This window comes from Hordeum vulgare, chromosome 2H, assembly GCF_904849725.1.
Source record: "Hordeum vulgare subsp. vulgare chromosome 2H, MorexV3_pseudomolecules_assembly, whole genome shotgun sequence".
NCBI lineage: Eukaryota > Viridiplantae > Streptophyta > Magnoliopsida > Poales > Poaceae > Hordeum > Hordeum vulgare.
The window spans coordinates 53,952,969-53,965,657 of record NC_058519.1 but is presented as its reverse complement, the minus strand read 5'-3'; the positions used below and the strand labels follow the sequence as shown (position 1 = coordinate 53,965,657).

General features: G+C 43.1%; 1 protein-coding gene across 1 annotated transcript; it reads left to right on the top strand.

Annotated features, from left to right (window-relative positions):
- Positions 1-2,390: 2,390 nt before the first annotated feature.
- Positions 2,391-6,285, top strand: LOC123429534 (nucleolar protein 56-like). Its single transcript, XM_045113559.1, has 8 exons — positions 2,391-2,714; positions 2,824-3,038; positions 3,511-3,668; positions 4,675-4,862; positions 4,942-5,194; positions 5,365-5,513; positions 5,598-5,744; positions 5,860-6,285. The coding sequence occupies exons 1-8, from the start codon at positions 2,510-2,512 to the stop codon at positions 5,970-5,972; spliced, it is 1,428 nt and encodes a 475-aa protein (XP_044969494.1). The 5' UTR covers positions 2,391-2,509; the 3' UTR covers positions 5,973-6,285.
- Positions 6,286-12,689: the final 6,404 nt, after the last annotated feature.

Sequence of the window (12,689 nt, the reverse complement as noted above, 5' to 3'; positions counted from 1 at the left end):
GGGAGCTGGGAGGGATGGGGGTTGCTAGGGTTGCCCCCTCCTTGGGCTTTATACCCCAGGGAGGGGGTGTGCCGAATAGGGGGGCCTCGTAGGCCCAATTCGGCCACGGGGGGGGGGGGTTCCTTTTCCCTTTTTGAAAAAATACCTTCTTTTCATTATTATTTCTAATTATTTTTATTATTAAATCTTATTTACTTTATTTTATAATTTATTATATATACTTTTAATTCTTTCTTTTATTTATTTCTTTTCATTTGCTATATTTCTTTTATTCGTTTTATTTAAAACTCCTCTTTTAAATATATTGGGATTATCAATAATTCCAAAAGTGCCTAATTTAATATTATAATCCGCTAGAGAATCTTTATAACTCCCGTGACATTTTTATCTCAACAATCGAATTCTTTTCTCGTTCGACTTTAATCTTAAGTTTCGAATTTTGATTCGGTTTCAACTAACACAAGAACATTGATATAATCCACGATGACGTGGCATCATTAGCGCGGGATCACTGTCGCTTAATTACAATCACCACTGTAGCCAAAATCGAGGATGTCACATTAGGCATTATAGTGAAGATTGTAGTCAAATTGAGGGAAATTTTGATCATACTCAAACATATGTAAATGGCTATCGAAAGGAATAAACATATGTTAGTAGTCGTTGGGCATCCACCTCTACCAGCTATTTATGTAATACATTGTGCATGACCTTGTATTAGATTACATACCCTCATACGCCCCTGGACTACATACTCGTGCGAGCCCCTAGTGCAAACTCTGGGCGAGGGAGAGTGGATCAGGGGGGAGAACCAAGGGGCAAATGTAAGCCCCCGGACGCCCGGTCACCCGGGTCTTGCGGGAGTAGGTTGAGGGCGACGACCTAGGTTAGGGGCGTGAAGGTAGAAGGAAAGGTTTTTCCACGTGTTTTGTGTGTGAGAGAGAAACGAGATGACTTTTTGCTTGATGTGCGCGTCCCGGACCACACAATTTTACCCCTCGCCCCTCACCAGTGCGTCTCCTTCCCCATGACAGTTCCCCCAAGCCCCTCCTGCTTCATCCCCCAACGGTCACCGATCAGCCATGACCCTGCGCTTGCCCTTGGGCCGCCCGTGCCGCCGCGCTCGTCCTTGTCGGTCGTCTGCGTCGCCGCGCTCCCGTCGCCATCGAGTGGTTGCAGCTTCCCCGCCAGGCATTTCCAGCTTCCTTGATGGACAGTTCCAGCACTATCGGTGGTGACCGCCACAACTCCGGGAAGCAGCGTCGTCGGCGCTTCGTCGGACTGGTTCCAACATTGATCTCGCTCCGCCGATCCATGGTTGCATCATACCAGAAATGAAAAGGTTGCCCCTTGCAGCTCCATCGCACCGCAGTTCCAGCTCGTCGGACAACGGTTGCAACATCACAGTCGTAGGGGGTCGCCTTAAAGCTCCACCAGACCACCGTTGCAGCTCCGATGGACTGCGGTTCCAGCTCTTGTGCCCATGGTTGCATCTCCGCTTGCCTGGTTGCACCACGCCATGCCGGCGGCCGTGTCGTCCTACATCACAGATGCAGCAAAATTGGTCGCCGGTAGTAGCAAAACCAACAACGGTTGTAGAAAAAAAATCGTCGCCGTCGTCTTGCCGTGGTTGTTTGTAGAAAAAACCGATGCGGGTTGCAGCAGCGAGGCTCTTCGGTTGTAGCAAAAAACCATCATGGTTGTAACCTGACATCCCCCGGTTCCAGCATATTTGCGTCGAGGGGTGTAACCCCGACGCCGCCCAGTTCCGATTGCAACTTCGGTTCCAACAATGCCCGAACACGGTTTCAACACCTCTCGAAGACGGTTCCAGCATCGCCGAAACAAGGTTCCCATCATGGCATCCTTGTAACTCCTCCGTCCACCGGTCATACTTCCCGGCGTGGCTGTTGCATCTCCCGGCATGGCCAGTTGCAACTCTGATGCGACCGGGTCCGACGAGGCAGGCAGAGCTCTGGTGGAGCGGATCTGGCCGAGGGCGACTAGATCGGCTGATTACCTTACCGGCGACGCCCTGCGAGACCTTCGGGCGACAACGGTTGACCATGACAACAAGGCCTTGAGAAGAAGGAACAGAAGGAGAGAGAGAGAGACGAGTGACGGGAGAAGAGAAAAATAAGGAAGAAGACGCACATGGGCCCGGCCCCATCCTAAATGTTGCTGGCCGAATAGTGCGAGTGTGGACACGACCGGTCCCAACATTTGAAAATTATAACGACGTTTTTTAAAATCGTCAGAATTTGAGTGGCATTTATCAAATTAACCTATTCCTTTTTCGTTTGCGTGGGGTGAGAAGAGTGGGGTGATTTTTGTTTTTCTTCACGTGGGGGAGGTATCGAGGAGAGGTTAACTGAACGGAGCTTCCCAGCGTATCTTCAACGGAAACCCCACCATAAGGCCCCAGCGAAGCCAACTCCTAAACCCTAGCCTCTTCCCCGCCCCCGCCTCCCAACCCCCTCGGCTGCCGCCGGCGAAGCGCGCGGGCGAGATGGTGCTCTACCTGCTCTTCGAGTCGGCGTCGGGGTACGCGCTGTTCCACGCCTATGGCATCCGCAAGATCGGGCAGAGCGTGGATGCCGTCCGCTCCACCCTGCTGGACCTCAAGCGGTTCAGAAGGGCCATCAAGCTCGACGGGTTCACCCCCTTCATGTCCGCCGTCGACGCCCTCAGCCAGTGCAACGCCATCTCCGAAGGTATCGCGTCCTCGCCCTCCTCTCCCTTCGGAATCTTCGTGTCCAGCCTCCCTGCTTTATGACTCCCGTGACGAGCGAATGGCGTGTGTGTGCTCTTTTGGTGCCTCAGGGATCATGACCGACAAGTTGAGAAACTTCCTGGAGCTCTACCTCCCCAAGGAGATTCCGGGGAAGAAGGCCACGTTCACCGTCGGCGTCATGGAGCCCAAGGTCGGGTCCCACATCACCGAGGCCACCGGAATCACTTGCCAGTCTGACGACTATATCCAGGAACTGCTTCGTGCAGTGCGGCTGCACTTCGGTCAGCTGTTTGACAAACTCAAGGTGATAGATTTTGCATTTGCGTCTGGTTTCGATGCTTAACATTTGTTCCATACAAGATTGAACCGTGGTGTGGTTTGAGTTGTGGGTTGTGGCCGGTGTATTTGATTTTAGAGGATTCTACAGCAGTGGAAAAAGTTTAATGTTCTGGTGGTATGAAGTACTCTGTAAACTAATATAAGAGCGTTTAGATCACTACTTTAGTGATCTATAAACGCTCTTATATTAGTTTACGGAGGGAGTATGATTTTGCATGAAGTGGGTGCAGAGAGTTGGACAATTACTACCTTATTATGGTTGACACATCACTTTCACTAGTTAAGTTACCTAGATCATACAGTGAATTGCCTGGAAGTTCACGAATTGGTTGCTGACATGTCCGTCGTTCTTCAAGGGTTTTATTCCATCTGTAGGCTGATAGTATTGTTTTCTGGTTCTTGTTTGTAAACTCTGTTCCGTTGGTTTTTTATTGCAGCCATATGACCTGGAGAAGTCTCAACTAGATCTGGGGCATAGCTATAGCAGGGTAAAGGTTAAGTCCAATGCGAATCGTGTGGATAACATGATGACTCAAGCTATCTTTCTGTTGGATACACTTGATAGGGATGTCAATTTCTTCTCCATGAGAGTGAGGTTGGTCCCTCATCTTGTTCTTAATTTGTTTAATTTAACTATCTGCTTCTTTGGTTTGGCTGTGATGAAACTTGAATTATCTCAAAATAGAATGTTGATGGTGACATACAAGTCCTGACAAATTTCTAGATATGGGTACTAGAGTTGATATTTGTTCATTATGTTTCCAGTTTAGCTGTCGGTATCTTGGTTGTGCCACCCTTTTCTGATTACAAGAGTTTAAAGAAAAAGCTGAAATCCGATTAATTTCATATGTATGACCTCTTCTTTTGTAACCAGATTTTTTGTACATCAGTGGCATCAATCATATAGTATATTCTTTATAATATATAATTCGTATTCTGTTGGTCAAATTCTCAATCTAGGGGTACGCTTGAGCCTAATAAACCGGAAAAGAGGTAGTATAATTACAAACCCTAAGCCCAAATCTCTAGTTATACTATGTGCATTGCATATGGTGCCGAAGTCTTGATAAATTTCCTCAATTCACGTGATCAAATACATCTCATGTGTTTATGTTAGTTGCATGTCCAGTCAGGTCACTGTCGGGCTTAAGCGCTCTGTACACTGTACTATCTTACAGCATATATCCTATGGTAATGGAAGATCAATTTTAACTAATCAACTGTGCAGTATATCCTACACCATGTATGCTTTCTTTCTTTTGCGAGGAACACTAAATGTTTTAGGTGGGTGTAATGACATTTTTTCTTTTCATTTTACACTTGTTGACGCTGTAACTAGTTTTGAACATTTGTCACTGTAGTTGTGTTAGTTGCATGGTCAGTGACGGAGGCAGTGGGGGGCGAGCCGGGCCATGGCCCAGGCCAACATTAATAAAATTACATTGGTAGAGCTACTAATATGACGTTTTAGGAATAAATAACTGTATTTTAGAGCTTCTGGCCCTCCCCAACGGTGAAGCAGCAGCACCCCCCTCGGAAAAAAAATTCTGGCTCCATCCCTGTGCATGATTGTATTAAATTGTTGCTTAACCATGATGCAGGAAGTGGTATGGGTGGCATTTTCCTGAGCTGGTAAAAATCGTGAATGACAACTACCTTTATGCTAAGCTTGCCAAGTTTGTAGTAAACAAATCTGATTTGTCAGAGGAAGACATTCCAGCTTTAGCAGATCTTATTGGAGATGAGGACAAGGCAAAACAAATAGTTGAAGCAGCAAAAGCATCTATGGGTAACAACGATGTTGACAATTGCTATGCTTCTCAGTAGTTGCCACGGTTGCTTAGTTTAGGTAATCTTTTTATTTTCAGGCCAGGACCTTTCGCCAGTTGGTTTGATCAATGTCCAACAGTTTTCTCAGAGGGTCATGAATCTATCTGATTACCGTAAAAATCTCTATGAGTATCTGGTGACAAAGATGAATGATATTGCACCAAATCTGACGTCATTGATTGGCGAAATGATTGGAGCTCGGTTAATCTCTCATGCTGGCAGTCTTTCAAATCTTGCAAAATTCCCTTCCTCCACTCTCCAGATACTAGGTGCCGAGAAGGCGCTGTTCAGGTAATTGGGACCAAATGGTCTACTTATATATTCCCACATCCTAATTTTCAAGCTGTGCTCTCTTATTTGTAAATGTCCTTATACTCAAACACCAACTGTTTTGTCAAGTATTCAGACTTTGTCCTCTATGCTTCTGATATGTTGTGATTGATTTCCTAATTTTACTGCAGAGCTCTTAAAACAGGTGGAAACATACCGAAGCATGGCATCATATTCTACTCATCTTTTATTCGTCGTGCATCGACGAAGAACAAGGGAAAAATGGCTAGATACCTGGCAAACAAATGCTCAATTGCTTCACGCGTTGACTGTTATTCAGGTTAGTTGAAGGACTTTGTTTGCAAAGGTTAAGCATCCGGACTGCCTTTTCTATTTGTTTTCCTCACTGAGTTATGAATTCCAGATATGAGTAGCTCCATTCTGGGTGAGAAGATGCGTGAACAAGTCGAGGAGAGATTAGACTTTCTTGAAAAGGGGGTTGCACCATGCAAGAACCTTGTTGTAATGAAAGCTGCAGTTGAGCGTATGACCAACACAGTCTCAGAGGAGGGTAAGGGCACTTCTCTTTATACGTTGGTCTCTATAATTTCAGGGGTCTCTCTATAATTTCAGTGCTTTCTGTACGTGCGTAAATTTACACCTTGCCCTGAACAATTCTTTTGCAGATAAGGAGGAGAATGTTGGGATATTTGCCAAGAAAAAGAAGTCCGAAACTGAGACTGATGACGACACCATGGATCTTGATAAGCCTGCTATGCACTCGACGTTGTGCACCTGATTGGCCATCGTAGAACTGTAGTACCACATTCTGCCAGTAGAATGCCTGTGTTTTGCCATGGTCTTTTGAAATATTTTGCCGGAGGTTGTATGTAAACAATGCATGTTAAATTTCACGTGTAAAGAAAAGTCAGCACGGGAACATCCAACTAAAATCTTGTACGAATTAAGATTAACTTCATGCGTTGAAGAAGCTAGCTATACCGGGGCGCGGCGTGGCTGTCGATACATAATGTTAATAACTGGTTACTTTCTTGTATGCAGTGAATAGAACTGTGGTCTATTCAATCAAAGTAACAGAACTGTGTTGATAAGGTTGTATTGTCGAAAGGTACATTTATTGTCATCATGTGTGATTGCATCTTACTCCGGTAATAGGAAGTACACGTTGACACTTTTATAATAGGGCATTTATTTCTGAACTACGCCGTTCAACTTTTGTTTCTGGCCTAATGTGCAGGAAAATTCAACAACACTAAATTGCACATGCCATCCTGAGTTCCTTCTTTCAACTTTTTTGAACTAAATGTGGGAAAAGGAATAAGGAAGTATTTGCGTAGCAAAAGCAAATTCTTTTGTGCGTGTTTAGGTTGTCTATTGTCACTGTAGACGATGTTGGTGGCGCTGCTGGATCAAAGCATGCATCACTCCTTGGATTCAACATATTTTATCTCAAACTATATATATGCTTAAGTCTGCACACACATATACATAGTAAAATAGACTTTAGACAAATAAATACCATTTATGAACAATAACAAGATGAGGAAATCATGTATCATAAGTAATGTTTGCAAAGGTTATTTCAGTAAAGCAAGCAACCAAAAAATCAAGAACATACCAAAAGTGTTGCAATTCTATTATATGAGAGTTCAATACTTGGTCAACCAGATCCATGAATGTTTACAACAAATTTAATGTTTACAACAAATTTGATATCTGATTCGGGGGGAAAGTTGCGTTTAAAAGCCACCGTTCATATGAACTTATTTAAAGAATAATACTTGTCCGCAATAAGAGGATCAGTCCTGGAGGTGGCCATGCGGCGGAGATGCTCGACGGATTTGGTCTAGGTTGGCTGCAGTCGGGCCAAGCTTTGACATGGATGCACTCTGCATTCATGGTCGATGCGGGGCTCTGACTGCGGTGGTGACGGCGTGGAGGGCGCAGTGATCGGAGGTGGTGGCGTGGACGACGCGGTGGTGGCTGCACGTTGGTGGTCTTCATCTTCCCGGTGTTGTAGTGGCTCGACCGACATGCTCTTGGCTTCATCGGTCATGGTCTGCAACTGCCGGTGGTCTACTCCGGCTTTGGTTGAGCTCCTCCCCTGGGGCTCGTTGAGGTGGAGGGCGAAGGGCTTAGGGCTCTAGGCGAAAGCCTTGCTTCCAATGGGGATCGGTTAACGACGATCATGGCAATGATGGTGCCTTTTTCTTTGGAGTCATCGTCGAAGGGTTCCTTCCTCTCTCCTAGGTTGTGGTTGTTCATACTTAGGGTTGTCGCGGTAGCTGTTGGTGTGGCCTGATCCTTCCCCATGTTTCAGCGGGGAGTGTTGAACGGTTTTTGGGCGTAAGCTTTATTGATCGATGGGGGTCGATGCCGGCAACGACGGCGCTTGAGGGTGTCGTGTTCCTTTTTTGAAGGCGTCTCCGAAGAGCTCATTCACTTCTCTCTGGGTAGCGGACAAGTAGGCGGTGGGGTTTGTGTTTTCGGCCTGTTGTGGCTTCGTTGGGTTTTCGTTTGATTGTCCCATAATCAATCAAGCAATTGTGTGGTTTTTGGCCTAGTTTTCCTTATAAACCGAGTCAACTCTATTCTTCTTTATGAAATTGTAGGAGCACCCTGCCCTCTTGACGAGGTTCCATAGAACAAGAGGATTGTAAGCAAAAAAATAGTACATATTCAGCGCTGAGAGTGTCACATCTAAGATGGATTCCTTGCGCTCCAAGAAACTGAAAGTAAGAATTGTCACCGAATTGGGAAATTGTTAACTAACTGAACTAAAATTCACAATTTGCTCCTTTTATTAGTTCCTTCTTTCAGCAATAAGAGAAGAACATCAATTAAACTTCTTGCAACCCATACATATTTGTGAATTAAGAAAGATAAACGCTCTAATTTATTTTTCAAAATTGGCAAGTTCTAGCGAATATGTGTTAAAAAAATCACTGCTAACATAATGGTACTTTCAATGGGTAGACTTATACATACAAATTGGATAAATCATCACAGTGAAGGTAAGTAGCATGCCCTGTGAAGAAATGGGCATAGATACTACACACACAACTAAACGCTTGTGCTTAAACCACCTCACTTGACTTGTTTCCCATATTTTTCAATTATCAACCCAATCTTGTTCTTTGTGCAGAATACACACTACTATGAAGTTTAGTGCTAGGATTGTAGCTTGGAGCGCCCCTAGGATGTGCATGTTCTTTCTGCAAACTAAACACACATATGAAGCAAAAATGAAGAACTGGCAATTAAAAATCACATTTTCAGTGCTAGATCACCAAGGATAGTAGAAACATTGAGTGCACCATTAAGGGGTGGGGTTTTGTACAGAAGTCTGGCAATCTGCTGTCCTTTGCTATTTACAAGAACTGCTTGTATGTCATCGTCACAAAGTATACACTATAGAGAATGTGAAAATATAGGAGACCGGGCCATGGCTGGGAGCATAAAAGCAAGAGTGGCTTGTTCTATACATATAACTATTTTTTCAAGTACTGAGACATATATATTTCTTAGGAGAACCTGAAATTGTAGAACTTGATGCATACCCTGGAAATATAATGCTTACCATTCTGCATAAGTCTTTGCCATCAGTCGTTCTTCTTAACCGAAGAGGCTAGCAAATATGTAGAGGTGAGAGTGCGTATATCCATGGATTCACATTAGTCATGAAGAACTCACATACTTATTGTAAGATTTTGTTAACTCACTCAAAGGAAAGCACTACACACATGCCCCTAGGGAGGAGGTTGGTAGGAGTTAACCATGGTGCGCCTTCGACTTAAACAACACTAGGATTTCAATAAGGTATAAGTATGCTCACACATCACCACCATGCCATAAAAATATTTGGATGAACATCAAGTTAACACCTCTAATTCAGGATACCCATATTAACCAATGATCATGCACTCATGCTCTTTCACATTACCATATTAATATCATTAACCATGATTTCTCTTTTATGTGCTACATGTGGTTTTGATTATGCACTCATTAAATACCTATTATTTTTGAACTAATTTTATAACCCATGCAAATTACCGTTGCTAGTTATTAAATCTCAAACAAATATAAGTGAAGGACGAGAGTGCAATTATTTCTATAAAATCTATACGCCACCATAATCTAAAAGATATAAGTGAAGTACTAGAGCAACTGCTAAGCTCAAAAGATGTAAGTGAAGCACAAAGAGTATTCTAACAAATCACGATGATGGTGTGTCTCTCTCAAGTGGGTGTATTCAGAGATCAATGATTGTGGAAAACTAAAAAAAAGCAAACTAAAGAAAACGACGCTCCAAGCAAAACTCATATCATGTGATGAATAAAAATATAGCTCCAAATGACATACTAATGGATTGAAATGAAAGAGGGGATGCCTTCTAGGGCACCCCATGCTTAGAAGCTTAAGTATTCCTAGAACATTACCTTGGTGTTCCTTGGTCACCCCCAAGTGTAGGCTCTTGCAGCTCCTTATTCCTTCGTCCATCGTGATAACACCCAAAACTTGAAAACTTCACCACACAAAACTAAAGAGAAACTTCATGAGACCCGTTAGTATAATAAACATATCAAATACTTTAGGTACTGTTGTAAATTGATTCACATTTTATTATTGCATAAGGTACTGTATTCTAACTTATCCATGACTTATAACCCCAATATAATCCATAGCATCATCAAAACAAGCAAACTATACAAGCAAAAACAGAATTTGTCTAAAACAGAATAGTCTGTAATGATATAGTTAAGTACCATACTTATGTAACTCCAAAAATTATGAAACAATATAAGACATTGGGAATTTCTATATAAATACGGTATAAATAATTCAGATCAAAAAGACATTCTAGTAAAATTAGAGAAATTCTCCAGTGGACGCTAAAATTTCTGTTTTTACACCGCATTGATTCTAATATTATTCATATCATCCCAAAGGCTTTACTTGACACAAACACTAATTTAAACACAAAAACAAAATCATTATAGAGGGAAAAAATCATGCTATTACACACAAACATAAAGTAAAAAACAAAAATAAAAAGATAACTTTTGGGTTGCATCCCAACAAGCGATATCGTTTTATGCACTTAGCTAGGCATAATGCATACAATTAAAGTGTTGTCATCTTTGACACTCCACCCATAAGTATTCATCATCATAGATTCATAATGTAGTTTGATTCTATTTCTAGGGAAGTGTTCCATTACTTTATTTAATGAAAATTGGAACCGTATGTTTCCCTCTTTCATATCAGTTAATGCACCTATAGTTCGTAGAAAAGGTCTCCCAATTATTATTGAATAAGATGGGGTGCAATCAATATCAAGAACTATAAAATATACATGCACATAATTTTTTATTCTTCCCAAAGGTTTATTTATAGTAGAGTCCACAAGATGTAGATTAAGGGAACACTCATGAATATTAGTAAGACCAAGCACATCACATACATATTTAGGTATAGTCGAAACACTAGCACCTAGGTCACACAAGACATTGCATTCATATTATTTGATCTTAATTTTAATAGTAGGTTCCCATTCATCATACAACTTTCTAGGAATAGAGAGTTATAACTCCAGTCTTTCATCATAGGCTTTTACTGTTGGAAATATGCCCTAGAGGCAATAATAAATTAGTTATTATTATATTTCTTTGTTCATGATAATCGTTTATTATCCATACTATAATTGTATTGAATGAAAACGTAGATTCATGTGTGCATACATAGACAAAACAATGTCCCTAGCAAGCCTCTAGTTGGCTAGCCAGTTGATCAAGGATAGTCAAGGTTTTCTGGCTATGTGCAAGTGTTCTCACTTGATAACTGGATCACATCATTAGGAGAATCATGTGATGGACTAGACCCAAACTATGAACGTAGCATATTGATCGTGTCATTTTATTGTTATTGTTTTCTGCGTGTCAAGTATTTATTCCTATGACCATGAGATCATATAACTCACTGGCACCGAGGAATACCTTGTGTGTATCAAACATCGCAACGCAACTGGGTGACTATAAAGGTGCTCTACAGGTATCTCCGAAGGTGTCCTTTGAGTTAGTATGGATCAAGACTGGGATTTGTCACTCCGTGTGACACAGAGGTATCTCGGGGCCCACTCGGTAATACAACATCACACACAAGCCTTGCAAGCAATGTGACTAAGTGTAAGTCACGGGATCTTGTATTACGGAACGAGTAAAGAGACTTGCCGTTAACGATGTTGAAATAGGTATGAGGATACCAACGACCGAATCTCGGGAAAGTAACATACCGAAGGACAAAGGGAATGACATACGGGATTATATGAATCCTTGGCACTGAGGTTCAACCAATAAGATCTTCGGAGAATATGTAGGATCCAATATGGGCATCCAGGTCCCGCTATTGGATATTGACCGAGGAGTGTCTCGGGTCATGTCTACATAGTTCTCGAACCCGCAGGGTCTGCACACTTAAGGTTCGATGATGTTTTAGTATAGTTGAGTTATATGTGTGGTTACCGAATGTTGTTCGGAGTCCTGGATGAGATCACGGACATCACGAGGGTTTTCGGAATGGTCCGGAAATGAAGATTGATATATAGGATGGTTTCATTTGGTCACCGAAAAGTTTCGGGAAATTCCGGCAGTGTACCGGGAGTGACGAATGGGTTCCAGGTGTTCACCAGGAGGGGCCCACCCACCAGGGAGTGAGACCAAGGCTGTAGGGTGGCGCCACAAGTCCTTAGTGGGCTGGTGGAGTCAGACCAAGGAGCCCATGGTGCCACATAAAGAAAATACCAAAAGAAAAGAAAAAGAAAAAGGAAAGAGGGAGGTGGGATGGAAGAGGAGGACTCGTGCTTCCCAAACCGAATTGGAGGAGGAGTCCTCCTCCTCCTGGCGGCCGGCGCACCTTGAGGGACTTGTCCCTCAAGGCTATCCCCTCCCCCTCCCTCCTATATATAGTGGTGGTTTAGGGCTTTTTGAGACACAACTTTGCCACGTGTAACTCTAGCCTAAACCACATAGTTTCACCTCTAGATCAGATTTCTGTGGAGCTCGGGTGGAGCCCTGCAGGAGTAGATCATTACCACCACCGAAGCGCCGTCACGCTGCCGGAGAACTCATCTAATTCCCCGTCTTGCTTGCAGGATCAAGAAGGCCGAGATCATCGTCAAACTGTACGTGTGCTGAACGCGGAGGTGTCGTCCGTTTGGTGCTAGATCGGAACGGATCGTGGGACGGATCGTGGGATGGTTCGTGGGACGGTTCGAGGGATGTGAAGACGTTCCACTACATGAACCACGTTTCTTAACGCTTCCCGCTTTGCGATCTACAAGGGTACGTAGATCTAATCTCCACTCGTAGATGGACATCACCATGATAGGTCTTCGTGTGCGTAGGAATTTTTTTGTTTCCCATGCAACGTTCCCCTTAAGTGGCATCATGAGCTAGGTGCATGCGTAGATGTTATCTCGAGTAGAACACAAAAG